Consider the following 14,441-nt stretch of genomic DNA (forward strand, 5'->3'; position numbering starts at 1 on the left):
TTTGAACAGATAAAAACTTTGATTAATTTGCGATTAATCGTGATTAAATATTTAAATCAATTGACAGCCCTTGTACATACATGTGTGTGTGTATATAAGTGAAGTTCATGTATAGAATAACAAATCCTTTTACTTGATTACCTGAAATGGTGATTATTCGTTCGCTGCAAAATGTCTCGCAAAACAGCGGTCGGCAAGTGTAAATGTGTCTTAGGTGTGTGTTTGCGTGGGTGGGTGTTGTTTATGTGTGTGTGTGTGTGTGCGTGCGCGTGCAAGCTAAAAGTAAATGTTGACTGTAGGCATGTGTGACTGTGCTGGAGGAGGAGAGAAGAAGGACAGAGCAGGGACACCATGCTGCTCCAAAGCAGCAGCAGAGCTTGTCCCGCTCAGATCACCACAGTCGCACCAGGACAAGTTATATTAGGAACTTTTCTTAGAATTCAGCTAATGCTTACAGCAGATGGAGAGCACTGAGAGAGCTAAATATCAGGGAGAGATGCTTTTTTTTTGTTCTTTTGAGTGCACTGATGAGGTGAATTCAGGTAAAAGCTATTATCTTTTATTGATGTCTGTTATTAAATCTAAACCAATCACGAAAGAGGAGATGTAGATAAAGGGAGGCAGACGGACTGGAAAAGGATTTTAAGCTTTGAGACAAATGACGTGGATCATTTAATAGAGATCTTTTGATTATTTTTTTTGTGTTTCTTAAAGAGCGCTCCACCGATTTGGCATTGTACTCCTATAACATTATAGGACCACAGACTGTATATAAGAAGTGGACGTAGTCACTGTGACGTCCCCCATTGGTTTGTGGACTACGGTTTTGAAGCCTTGAGTTCGGCATTTTGGCCGTCACCATCCTGGTTTTTGGAACCAGAAGTGACACGAGAAGGTGGAGCTAAGTACAACCGAACACTGATTAAGACATTTTTTGGCGAACAAAATGTTAGAATTAACTTTCATGAACTGAAAACACACTGTGAAAGGGTTAAAGTTCCAAGACGAAAACTCAGACAACTCCCAGAACGGAGAGTGGTAGCGACCTATCAATCACAAGGTAGCCACGCCCAAACCACAGCCTGCTTTATGGTCTATTTGACTCTAAATATGGCCATAATTTACTAAATGAACATCATGCTGTATTGAAGAAGACTTGAAACTAGTGATTGAGACCATAAACTCATGTTTACAATTTCAACTGAAGTAATAAATCAAGAGAGAAGTAGGCTCATTTTCTCATAGACTTCTATACAATCAGATTTTTTTTAATTTTCAGACTTGTAGTCTTCAGACCCAACCGACGCCGACTCATGTGACATCACTTGAGGCAATTTATCAGACTTCACGCAGCTCCCTCTGCAGCCACAAAAGGATTTATACAAGTTTTTCACATGTGAAGTACAGTAATACTCCTAGATTCAATATATTGCCATATATTGCGATACTGTACAGATTTTTTAAAATATAATTTTAGGGAAACGGCCATAGTATAGAGAACACACCACCATATGCATATAATCTGAGTGAAAACGTTTACGTTTTTATGTAATCAGAACAGTGGGATCTGCATTTGCATTCATCACAGTCCCTGTAACATCCTATCAAAGCATCATAGCACTACTTTGAGAAGGCTGAGAAGGCACATATCTTTGTAAATAAAATAAAGTGTTTAACTGAGTTCATCTCTGCAAGCAAACTATTAATTAAAAATACTCAATATTTTTGATATTTTCTTACACCACTAGTAAACACACTTGATGTGTAAAATCAGCGTACTTTAATTGAGGAGCTGTGTTTAAGATGTTAAAGGGACATTCTGGTATTTGTCAACCTGGGTGTTGTCATCATATTTCCTGGTTATGATTTTACTCACCACTTCTATTGTACAGATTTTCTGAGAAATGCGGACTCCAGGAAGAACAATGTCAATTGTTGTCATCATATTTCCTGGTTATGATTTTACTCACCACTTCTATTGTACAGATTTTCTGAGAAATGCGGACTCCAGGAAGAACAATGTCAATTGGGGCAACGAGCTCATGTGTCTCCTATAGATTCCCAGAAAGTTTTAAATCCCCAGAAATCATCTCAAAACACTTGTCTTTGAGTCTGACTGAAAGTAAACACATTAAGTATCCCCGTAGAGACTCATGCTCCTCGCTCTGATTTAAGATAGTTCTTGTTATAGCCCACATTTCTACTTGTAAAGACTTGGGAGAATGTGGACTATACTGCAAGTAGTCTAATAGTGGCAAAGAGTGTGAGTATCTTACAGCTTTCCCAACATTTACCAACAGAAATCATCTCAAATACTTGTCTTCAGGCATTTCCAGGGGACTTCTTTCTGTCTGTATTTTTGAGATGGATTTTGTTGCATTGAAGTTTTGTTGGAAAGCTACATGTAACAGGCTTCCTCACATTTGTCTGTTTCCCAAAAACTCTACAGTGGAGTAAAATGATATCATGAACAATACTCATAAGAGACACAAATATGATAACAACAACCAGGTACAAATTTCCCTTTGAATTATCACTCAAATATGTTGGCCAGCCCGTCTCTCACACATGTACAAACACACCAACATGGCTGTAGCTTCTGTGCTTATGGTGTCTCCTCTCCGAACAGCCATCCGTCCTGAGATCCTGATGGACGAGACAAAGCAGTTTGCTGAGTTCACCTCAGGCAGTCTAAGCCCCTGCGGCCAATCCCTCTTAGTATCACCTCAGTCAGGGATAAATCTCACTTATAACTATCCTCCCGTTCTGCCAACACATCTAAACACTCTCTGATCACTTTCAACTGTGTCCTAATGGGGAAGCAAGCCATGCCATTACATCACTACACCCTCCCCCACCTCCCTTGTTCGTACAGTCGCTCTCTCTGTCGCTCTCTGTTTCTTTTCTCTCTCTGTTCCCTTCGTTAATTATGCCCTGCACTGTCAAAACCCGCTCACGCTGCGTCCAAATTCCCCTCCGAGGGTGTATTATTAGGACGCTGGCCACCTGGGCGAGCTCGCACCCCAGGGAGGTGCATCAGGGATGGCCCGTTGCTGGGTGTGGGTGGCCCGTTTGCATGGCCTCGATGGTCCACTGCTGGGCAGGGCAGGCCAGCCGGGGCCTGGCAGGGCTACACTGGGCAAGGAGGATGAAGTATGGCCATAGGCCCAGTCTGGGAAGCACTGATCCACGCTACCAGCTGCCATCTTCCTCCCTTTTCCTGCATGCTCCCCTTCCGCTGCTGCGCGGCTTCTCTCTCTTCTCATGTCTATTTTTAGAGCTGGCAGATTTCTACCTTCTAAAACGGGCAAATGTGTTGTGGAACAGGAAGGTGTGCGTGTGTGTGTTTTTTTTTTTTGTCTTTCTTAGACATACTACCGTGCGCCGTCGGCCAACTCGTGCACATGTTTCACACACCCCTGCTGATCCCCGCTAACGTCACGGCACACTGTACATTCCCGTACACATGCACGCGTCCCATTTGCATTTCGGAGGCTCTCTGTTCTCGGGACCCAAGGGAGACGGTTGATTGAAGGTTTCGGTTCAAAACCGAAAAAGCGAAATAACAAACAACAGCGGAGCTTTTTGAACGCACCGTTTTTATACCGACACTGTGTGTACTACTGTGGAACTGTGGTTGTGATTTCATCTTTCTGCTTAGCTAAGCTTGGATCTTCCTCACCTCTCCCTCATCATTAGCTATCCCCCTCTGCAACACACTGCCTCGCCCCCCTCAAAACCTCTTCACTCCATCATCCTCAACTGCAAGCTAACTCTCCAGCTATCATACAGAGAAACTACAAAGAAACTACTGAAGCTCCTAACACGGCACTAGTGACAGTAGCATCTTTGTCAAAGTGCTGGAAGCCCGTCATGTTGAAAGAAGCCAACATGCTGGCCTTTTGGCTGAGGAGGAAGGATGCTGCATTCCCAGGGAACAAGAGAGATAAATAGAGTGGAAAAAAATGCATCCCTGTGGAGATGGAGGGACCAAAAACTACTGTAAACCTATGCGAGCAGGGAACGCTACAGTATGCCTCAAAGTCAAAACCCACAAATTCTCCCATAGTTTTGAGGAGCGCACTGTAGCATTCATAGGGGGAAAAAATGATTTTGCATCTTCCGCAGTATGTCTTAAGTCTTATTAAGGATGAGCAGCTCTGCGCATTGGGTGATGCAGTCTTTTTTTTTTCTTTTTTTTTCAGTGCCCCGACTTTCCTTTGACTTGTGGGATAGCTGAATGAGTGAATGTAAATGTACACCAATTAGATGAGAAACCAGCTTTTCTGTAAAGCTGCCAAATCCGGGGGGCAAGGGGAAGAGGAAAAAAAAACTGCTGCTTGCCTGAAATGATCTGTATACCAATAACCCTCAACCAATACTCCGTCGGTGCGTCTAAGTAAGTAAAAGTAAGATGGAGGAGATTTAATGGCCTTGATTCCCTGCTGATGCGTCTTTGTCAGGAGTAGATAATATATAGTAATTCCTATAACCAAGTTACCGCTTTTATTGTTGTAGTCTGAGCAACGTGACGTCATATCCATTCCGTATCCGTCAACCAAAACAAACCTCAGCAAGCCGAAACAGAAAAGTAGAAAACAGCAGAGGGTCTGTGCGGATACGACCTGCACCCTCACATGTTAAATCCAGCGTGGTAAACACTACACATCCAGTAAAGTATGAAAACACTTTGGGTTTCACACATTACAGGAAAAGCAGAGCTAGACATCACGCCTAAAGCTGCATGCTAACTCTGTCACGGACAGGAAACGTTATTGTATTGCGGTAATGTGTGGTCGAGCCGGCCGTCACTCTCATCTCCGTGGTCAAATGGGCCGACGCTACAACTATAGCGCACCCATATACTGACATTTATGTTAAATGCATTCAAACGGCCCCGATGGAGCTGACCATGGATGTATAAAGAGAATGGAGCTGACGGGAGAGCTAGCGACGACGTCCGGTTTTCAAAATAACATGTTAACAAAGGGAACTGTAGATACAAAATACATATGTGGAAATAAGATTAAAAGTATAAAACATTACATGTCCCTTATAAATTAAAAAATACCACTAATTTGTGAGGGAAATGTCTTAATGTGTTGAGTTTTGGGTTGTTGTACAAAAAGTAATAAATAATTCCTGACAATGACTGATATATTTGACATCTCTGACTACATACATGCTGAAACTCAAACATTTTTAAAGTATTGATTTAGATATTATCCAAAGTAAAGTGTGTGATTCAACTTGTTCTCATGGTCTAGTGTTAAAAAAGTGCAACGCAATAAATCGGAATATCAAATCGCAATACTTAAAAATTGCAATGCATATTGAATCGGCACTGAAGTATCATGATAGTATCGAATCGGGAGATAGGTGTCTTAGCCCTAAAGAATATGGATTATTAAATTCCAGAAACATTTTTCTTTGCTCAATAGCCCAAAAAATGTATAATATAATGATCTAGTGACAGTATTAAATCTACTCTGCTCTCTCATTATGTCGGTATTTGAGTCTGACATCCCTCACTTCTTAAGTAAACTTTCATCTCTCAGCTTTTTCACTCCTTAAATCTCCAGCCAGCACACTAGGGGGGCCTGGTTCAAATCCCCGCAGCCACAAATGACCTGAGAAGAACCAGAACTTTCCACTATAAAGACCCCGTGCGAAGTAAAAAGTGCTGACTAAGACCAGACTCCTTCCTGTCCCGCCCTCTGTCGCTCTCTCTCAGCAGCCTAGCAGCGCACTCTGGATCCTTGGGATGGAGCAACGCCGGCCAACCCTTGTAAGGAAGCCCATTAAGCAACCCATCAATATTTCATCATTGCTCACTCAGAAACATAGTTATAGAAGTTTCCAGGCCGGGGCCATTAGGGGGCAGACGTCAATACGTTATGGCAGCGAGCATCTCTCTTCAATTCTCCTCCCCCCTTTGCCTCCGTCCGTCTCCCCGTCTCAAGAGAAAGTCATTGGAGAGGTTTTCTCAAGACGACAGTGGTTTCCGCTACTTCTACATTAAACAAATCATTAACCATTAGGTATCCAGGGAGCACAAGATCCTTTCCTGCTCCTGTCAAATGACCTTAAGTTATTAGTCTGGGTGAGAGGAAGGGAGGGAGACCGGGGGTGGTGGGTTGTTTGTATTCTGCGTGACTGGAGATTTGTTACCTTAAGACAGATTTTACAACTAATTAACAGCATGACATGATTGTATAATGCGATGTAGACGGGCTTAAACACTCTCCAGAAAACACTTGTTGTGAGATCTTGACTCATGGCTGTTGAGACAAAGTCTGGCACCTTCAACTCAGTGAGTGGACAGTGGCGATTATTAAAGAGGACGAACTTGCAGTCTCGCACACAGTGAGTCAAATCTTATGAGTCAAATATAAAACTTTTTTCCTCTGAAGAGGCAGGAGGGGGGGGAGTTTAATTGCAGTCTTCTTAGGATTACAATGATTTTATAACCCTTATTTCAAATTATTACACTTGCATTAGCCGGGATGGGAACTAGCCTGCAGGCTAAAGTGTGTTAAATACTGCTGTGGCAGACATTTTAACGAGTTTTCCTGCAGCTCACCCTTCAGTGTCCTTGGAACTAAAAAGGTCCCGCTATATGCATTTTACCAGGAGGAAATGTGAGGTCGTCTAATCAAACCGGATCCCAGGCTGCCAAGTCCATACTAATGTAAACAACACCTCCGGACCTCTCTGAGGGAGGTCGAGTCATGCCAAGTCATTGCACTTATGTCATCCCTTTAAGGTCCCCTTTTAGCTTTCATAGTGTCAATCCGGCTCTGACTTTAATTAGACCTTTTTTTTCTGTCATTACTTTTCACTGCTGTCACTATTCAGCTTATACCAGTATGACCCTGTGACCTTGTTGATTTCCAAAATAAAACTTTTTATACTATATTTTAAAGGTCCCATATTATGCTCATTTTCAGGTTCATACTTGTATTTAGTGTTTCTACTAGAACATGTTTACATGCTGTAATGTTCAAAAAAACTCTTTATTTTCCTAATACTGTCGGCCTGAATATGCCTGTATTTACCCTCTCTGTCTGAAATGCTCCGTTTTAGCGCATTTTGACGGAATTGCAACAGAATTGCGTTGCTAGGCAACAGCTTGGGTCCATGTGTACTTCCTGTCAGCTGATGACATTCACATACACCGCAACCAGGAAATAAACTAGGACACATTTAGAATGTTTACGTTTAAAACTGTGTAATGGTCTAAATATTGTATATTCGTGACATCACAAATGGGCAGAAATCCTGACAGCTTGTTTCAAATGCAGAGTTTCTGAATATGGCTGTGTGTATTTCCCTGTGGATTGAGTGTTTCGATACTTTCACAGTATTTATATAGAACTTACCCCTGCTTTATAATAAAAAGAACTTGAAAATCTCACTTTTTTATAATATGGGACCTTTAATGAAGGATGTGGAGCATCGTGTTTCTATTGTGCACACTCTCTACACTATTTTTTTTTAATATACATTTTAAAGTTATTAATAAAAGCTGTAAGTCCCGAGATAAACCATCTTTATTCCATGGTCTTCATGACACACTTTTACTTGACAAGCATACTTTGTGATGTGCTCTTGTGTGTAGCTGTGTATTGTGCGTTTTGTATGTTCTTTCTTGTATGACTGTAGTATGTTCTCTTTGTTTTGACCTGCCAAGGAACTACAGATGTGAATTAGCTTAAAGCTATAATCTGGTAAACGGTGCATCAAATGGTGACATTTATGTTTTAAACTGTACATGGTCCCTTTTAAATAATTAAAAAAAAAAAAAAAAAACTCACCAGAGTGCAGAACCTCTCGGGCGGATTCCCACAAGTGATCCCCGGTGGATCCACCTTGATCCGCATGTGATCTTTCATGGACGCGGTTTTGGGCTGGCACGCGTACTGCTCCCACACCGAGCCCTCATCCGTGCTCACCAGGGACTTGCACGAATCGTACTGGGCCAGAGTGGAGGCCAAGCAGCACAGCAGCAGCAGCAGCAACACGGCCTGGAGGAGCATGGCAGGCTGGGGTGGGTGAGGGTGTTCAGTGGAGCTCAGAGGAAAGGTGGTGAGGCGCATGGAGCGGTGATCATAAGGAGATAGTTGACATCTTTACCGCCATGGTGCTGTAACTGTGAATGGAGAGGCTGCAGGAAAAACTCGCCTCCAGGCTTATAGATTGTGTGGAGAGGCGGATAATGTTACAGAGATGAATCTCGGCATGCACTTTAACCATAGTGTTGCAGGGGGGAGTTGTTGGTGGGAGATGTTAACGCGGGTCCATGTCCTCAGAGAGCTGCGTCCTGCGGGGAGACAGTGAAGCTGGTCGGTGAGGAGGAGGAGGATGATGATGAAGAAGGAGGCGATGCTGCTGCGTCTTCAGGTACATCCATTGGAGCTCCTGTGATTGTCCTGGAGGCGAAATGAGGACAAATGTGAGAGAAGTGGGGAGTTAGTGTGATGTAGTAATGTGTCCTCATCGATTCAGCACCATCACCATCCTTAATGCAAGGATCTATTTATTTTTTTATCAGAGCTCAGCTTGAGATGAAATGTAACCAAGTCAAGTCAAATGTATTTCTATAGCACATTTAAAACAACATGAGCTGACCAAAGTGCTTTACAGACATAGGCAGAATAAAAACAGGTCAACAGAGCAGACAACAAAATCTCACACATCCACAGACAGAGACCAAGATAAAATCCATGAGTAAAAGACTGTGACCATGCATGGTATTTCTCTCTTTTGCATGAATAAAAAGTTTAATGTCAGTGTTTGAAATTATAACATACACATGGGGGATAGGTGGGTTCTTAGTTTGTAGTATAATTTACTCCTCAATTATTATAATTTAGCTTGGAGAGTGAAAAACAAACATCACATTCGTCTTCAGACTATATATGAGGAGATCTTTTAAGTGAATTTGTGGCACAGCAGAGTTGGCAAGTTGGTTAAACCCGGCTCTAAACCAACGGGGGATATTTAATATGAAGAGTTGCACATTAAAAAAACGCACTATAAAAAAGCGCGCATTGTTTTGGATAACCTTGTGCGTAAAAACACGTGCTGCTGCTGCCGGGTGAGTTGTAATAGCTCTCCAGTGCTGGATGGACAGGCTACAGATATGTTGTTTTTTAATAGTTGCACTGCAAGAAATATCAACCTGAAAGAGATATTTAATAGCCTTTTATTACATGTTTTTCTTTTTAAATATTAGAAAATGTATAAAAAAAGGAGTGGGAGACTTTTACGCACAACTTCATTTTCTTGTATTAAGTGTCATTTACTTGGAGGTTTATTGATTTTTTAGGCCTATATGCTCTGTCTTATTTCAGCATACTGTCATTAATTTAATAATAAACTTACTGGAAGTAGTTATTGTCAGATTTATTCACTTAAAATTATAATTCAATTTTGAAAACTGAATACTTGAATAAATGAATACATATGGTTGACATTTTTTTTTTTTTTGCAGCGTTGATCATAATCCTCCTGTCATCCCACACTGACAGAAGCCATGCAGGTCCCTGCTCAACTCTGTCCCATGCACACAACCCACCGTGGTACTCTGACTTAGTTCAGCTGACAAGTGAAGTCGCCAAAGCTATTCCCCCCCCCCCCTACTGACTGACAGTGTTTGTAGGGGTGTGTCAGTTTCTACAGGATAGTGCACCCTAACCGTGCATGCATCCTTCAAACACTACATTTGTGTGTGTGTTGCATATTCACAATATAATGCATTAATGCAATTTTGTGCAAAATAGAGTGAAATGAAGCTGGAAAGTGCACCCTCACCACTCCGGGTATCCTGGAGAGGTCCGGGTATCGGTGCACACTTTCAGAGAGCTTTTGCAAAAAAATGCATCGATGTTTTTTTTTTTTTTTTTATTAAATCACTTACTTCTATAACGTGCATCCAGGCAGAGACAGGTCAGCACTTTGGGAGTACGTGCACGTCCTCCTCTCTCTCTTTTTGGGCTGAAACAGATCTCCGATCATCCACTGTACTCGTCCTCCTCACTGTATACTCCCGTTATCTCTGCCTGATCCCGGCTTGTTTTCCTCCTCTGCCGGATACTTTTTGCTCACACCACCGTGGATGGATGGATGAGCTGCGCGCAGTGGTTTGATCGGTGTCCTAGATAGATCTGGAAACGGGCTGCTGGGGGGAAAAAGAAGGACCGAAATCCAGCGTCAAGGAGTATCAAAAGTATAAAATATTGACTTTGAGGAAAGGCTTGTGCCCGCCCTTCTTCTTCTTCTTTTTCTTCCCCTCCTCTCCTCCTCCTCTTCCCACTTTACAAGCTCGGGTTTACCCGGGATGCTCAAGGGCAGAAAGAAAAGCGAGAAAAAAAGGCTTTATGGAAAATATCACCCTCCCTCCTCCTCCTCCTCCTTCTCCTCTCTCTCTCTCTCTCTCTCTGTTTCTCTCTCTCTCTCTATCTCTCTCTCTCTGCTTCTCTCTCTCTCTCTCTCTCAGTTAATGCCCAGGCTAAATCCTTTTACCATCACTTTCAATCACTATCTGAGCTTTTATCTGCTCCAGCCCTGCTGCCTGAACCAGGGCGGTGCAACTTCTCCTCTCTTCTGCTCCAGCTCCAAAACTGTTCCCCATCAGGAACCTTAAAGGAAACTGGGTCCAGATGTTACTGTACTCTTTCCAGATGTGTAAAAAAAAAAACTGTTTACTTGGAGGGTGAACTCACAGTTGTCCTTGCATCATTTCATGAAATGGAAAATTACATTGTATGTCGCAATGTCTCTTTACGCAACAGTGGAAAGTTACTGCCTGTGTGCTCTTCGTCTCATGTAGTGGGAAAAGTACTGAGTGTTGACTTTTACTGGAACACTGTCTGAGTAAAACAACTCCTTATCTGTGCAAAACAACTCCTTTTCTCACAGTCCCTGTTGTAGATTTCTATATAATCACATTGTTATAATCTCCTGCAGTGCACTCTTCTGCAGACTTTGTGTGACTCTGTGTAACCAGTGCCTCTTCTTGCAAGAATGAAATAGACATTTCATCTGTTTGAGATCTTTATTTCAACGTTCATTAGGACTCATCTTGGAATGTTGACAGAATTTCCATTACATTCTCCAACACTCCTTTAGGGACTTGTAGTGCGTCTGCAGATTATATACTGTGACCTTATCCTACTTTATTTATCTCTCACAATGGTGCTGTAAAATTTCATGTAACATTCCTCATAACATCTTACAGATATTAACTTTTACTGTGTTTTTTTTTCAGCCTGCAGTACATGTAATATTTATTATGGGGTTATTATTATACAGGATTGCCACTGTTGATCTGAACTCATACTTCATACAGTATATGGGCTCATTCAGATGCACTTCAGGTCAGGTGCAATGCTGCAGCAGAGTGGTTGCGCTGTCCGTTGTGCTGATATGGCTCCTCATGCAGAGAACGCCACATAACTTAATCTCCTTGTTGATGTTCTCCATGGAGGAACAAAACCATGCATGGTATATATGGTAATTCCATGGTTCCCAACTTGGGGATGCAGCTACTGTTTATATATGTTCCTTTAAAGAGACACTCCACCTATTACAATGATTACGCATTTAGTTCAGTTTACTCATCAGGAGCAGTACTACTCCAAATTAGTTGCATAATATCTGTAGCTCTGGTACCATAGACTGTATATAAAGATGGACGACTCGTCTCCACTTCCTCCTAACTGTACAGAAGTGAAGCCAAAATATCCCTGATACGGGAGCTGACATCTTGAGATTTTGACGTCATTTGGAGCCAGAGTCTGCGCAGTAGTGATCGGGAGGTGGAGCCGAGGTATAGGTATCGAGGTCACATGCCCGAACCAATCGCGAGCCGAGTACGACCGCAGCTTGTTAGCGAGAGAGACTCACAGCTGCCAATCCTGACGTTTTACCCCCTTTTTATTTCATCAAATAACTAATTAAAACCAAACTGATCAGAAAAATGAACACCTGAACATTAATCAGCGTGATAAGAACTACCTAAAATGACAGAAACCATCTTTGGGGAAAATGTATTTGACGTGTACTTTGACTTTTTAGTTTGGCCCATGTCCCATCCGCTAACATGGAGAGAGGCAGGTTTTATGACCTATACTGCAGCCAGCCACCAGGGGGCGATCCATATGTTTTAGCTTCACTTCTGGGGGAGCTGTCATGTCGTCCATTTTTATATATAGTCTACAGTCTATTCTCTGGAGGGAGCTTTTAAAAAAAAAATGTAAAAAGATGACCCTGCTGATGTCATCAACTTTTAACACAAATCTTTTTTTTAATAAACTGGGGTCAAACAAAGTGGGCATTTAGGAAGTAGAGGGGAGTCTAATGAAAGACACGTACATGCAGCTTGCCCCATACTACAGACTAGACTAGAAATTAGAATGTCATGGCCTCTGTGGCCTCTGTGAACATCTTGCTTTTGCTGACCTCCAGTGGTTTAACTTCTCACCATGCTGTGGTAATGTAGAAGTGTACTCTGGGATGTGTCAGTACACCGTGACATCACTGTTGGGTGTGGTTGCAGACAGTGGGCAACCTCTGGGTCTGAGAAGTGAAGCCAATGCTGAAGTGCCTTAAACTTGCATTCTTTCTAATAGCCAGCAGGGGGCGACTCCTCTGGTTGCAAAAAGACGTGTATGAGAAAATGAGCCTACTTCTCACGTGATTTATTATCTCAGTAAACATTGTAAACATGAGTTTATGGTCAATTATGGTCCAATTTAGCATTTAGAGTCAAATAGACCATAAAGCAGGGGATGCTTTAGGGCGGGGCTACCTTGTGATTGACAGGTCGCTACCACGGCGTTGTCCGGTCTGGGAGTTGTCTGTGTTTTTGTCTTACAACTTTAACCCTTTCATAATGTGTTTTCAGTTCATCAAAGTCAATTATATATAAAAATGTCTCTGTGTACTTAGCTCTACCCTCTCGTATCACCTTTGGTTGCAAAAAAACAAGATGGTGATGCCCAAATGACAAACTCAAGGCTTCAAAACGGCGGTCCACAAACCAATGGGTGACAACACGGTGACTACGTCCACTTCTTATATACAGTCTATGGCAACAAAGCACACTTCTAACCCCACCCAGAGGTGACACAGGCTTGAAGCTTTCAAACTTTCTGCTCTACCTCCTGATTTTAAGTTACTCTTTTAATCTGTCTCATGTGAGTACTTCAACTTTATGGCAATACTAAATCGCTGAAGTACCCTTTTAATTATGAATTTTTACCCATGAATTACTGGATAATTTGACCTCTTCAGTCCTCTGGATTTTTTTTCAATAAAGCAAAGAAAAAATCATACTCAAGGTGTAGCTGGTGACAATGGGTCATGAGTAGACTTTTCATTGTTTTAGGGGATCCCTCATTCTGCTGTGACATCCTCAAGAACCCCAAAGGTCCCTGCACCTCATTTCGGAGCCCACTGAAGTAACTAACACCATTGTACTGCCAACGCAGGAACAGATGTGTATAATCAGTTCATAGTGAGCCAGGACACTGTAATTCACACCTCAGAGGTGAATGACATGCATTTGGGCTTACATAATTCACACCTCTGGTCACATTTTAGGGCAACAGAAGAGGCCAAAAGACAAGGGGGGGCAGAGGGAGAAAGAGATGTATGATTCAGTGGAAATTATGGACCTCTGTATAAAAAAACTGGCAGTACACCCAGGAGAGGATCGATAGTTTGTCCTTGCAGGGCCTTCCCCTCCGTTTTCACTTCTTTGAGATGAGCCTTAACCGTTTTTGTACTACTGAGGCGTCTCTAGATGGAGGACCCCGTCTCCACTGCACTGTGAACAGGGGCCAGACTGAAAGACAAATTCCCCCCTCGGGAATCAATAGAGCATCACAAATATGGCATTCGCTGCTATAACAGGCTCTTGATATAGAATAACACAGGCCTTTAATCGACGCTGCACTAGGGCAGAGGAAAAAAAGAGGCCTGCTGAATTTGTCAAAGATGAAACACAAACTACGTGGCGTTTGTTAGAGGTTGAGGAAAAACTAAAAAGCCTCACTTTTGGTAGGCTTTCAAATGTTTCCACAGAATTTGGGACCTTGTGCAACAAACAGGAATGTTTTTTCTTCCTCTAGCTTGCTCGGTGTGAGTGATTTAAAGCAGATGTTGCACAAATGGATTACATGTGTAGGCAGTGATTGCATTTTGTGTCTCTAACAAAAATCCTGATCATATTTAGCCAACTATATATGCTTTTACACTTAACTAAATTCACTTGAATGTGCATCAATAACTTGATAGAAATGTCAACCCTCAACATGATGAATGAGTGATATTGTATTTTGGAATTCAATTATGTCTAACTAAATAAGAGCATCAATAACAATAGAAGAGCCTGTCCTGGCTAATAGACCTGTACACACTACACTGTGTAGCAC

At 42.1% G+C, this 14,441-nt stretch overlaps 1 protein-coding gene across 11 annotated transcripts in view; it reads right to left on the minus strand.

Moving 5' to 3' along the window:
• The window catches only part of LOC119478139 (netrin-G2), a 73,797-nt gene extending 63,122 nt beyond the window's left edge, over positions 1–10,675 (minus strand). For 6 of the 11 annotated variants that reach the window (XM_037752613.1, XM_037752611.1, XM_037752607.1 and 3 more), the window contains exons 1-2: positions 9,923–10,674; positions 7,818–8,432 (exon numbers count right to left, since the gene is read on the minus strand). In XM_037752613.1, the coding sequence (XP_037608541.1) occupies positions 7,818–8,099 (282 nt within the window). In that variant the 5' untranslated portion in view covers positions 8,100–8,432; positions 9,923–10,674. Of the gene's footprint in view, positions 1–7,817; positions 8,433–9,922 lie in introns of all 11 variants that reach the window. The other 5 variants (XM_037752608.1, XM_037752614.1, XM_037752615.1 and 2 more) reach the window with 5 other exon arrangements.
• Positions 10,676–14,441: the final 3,766 nt, after the last annotated feature.

Source organism: Sebastes umbrosus, chromosome 19 (assembly GCF_015220745.1).
Source record: "Sebastes umbrosus isolate fSebUmb1 chromosome 19, fSebUmb1.pri, whole genome shotgun sequence".
NCBI classification, from domain to species: domain Eukaryota; kingdom Metazoa; phylum Chordata; class Actinopteri; order Perciformes; family Sebastidae; genus Sebastes; species Sebastes umbrosus.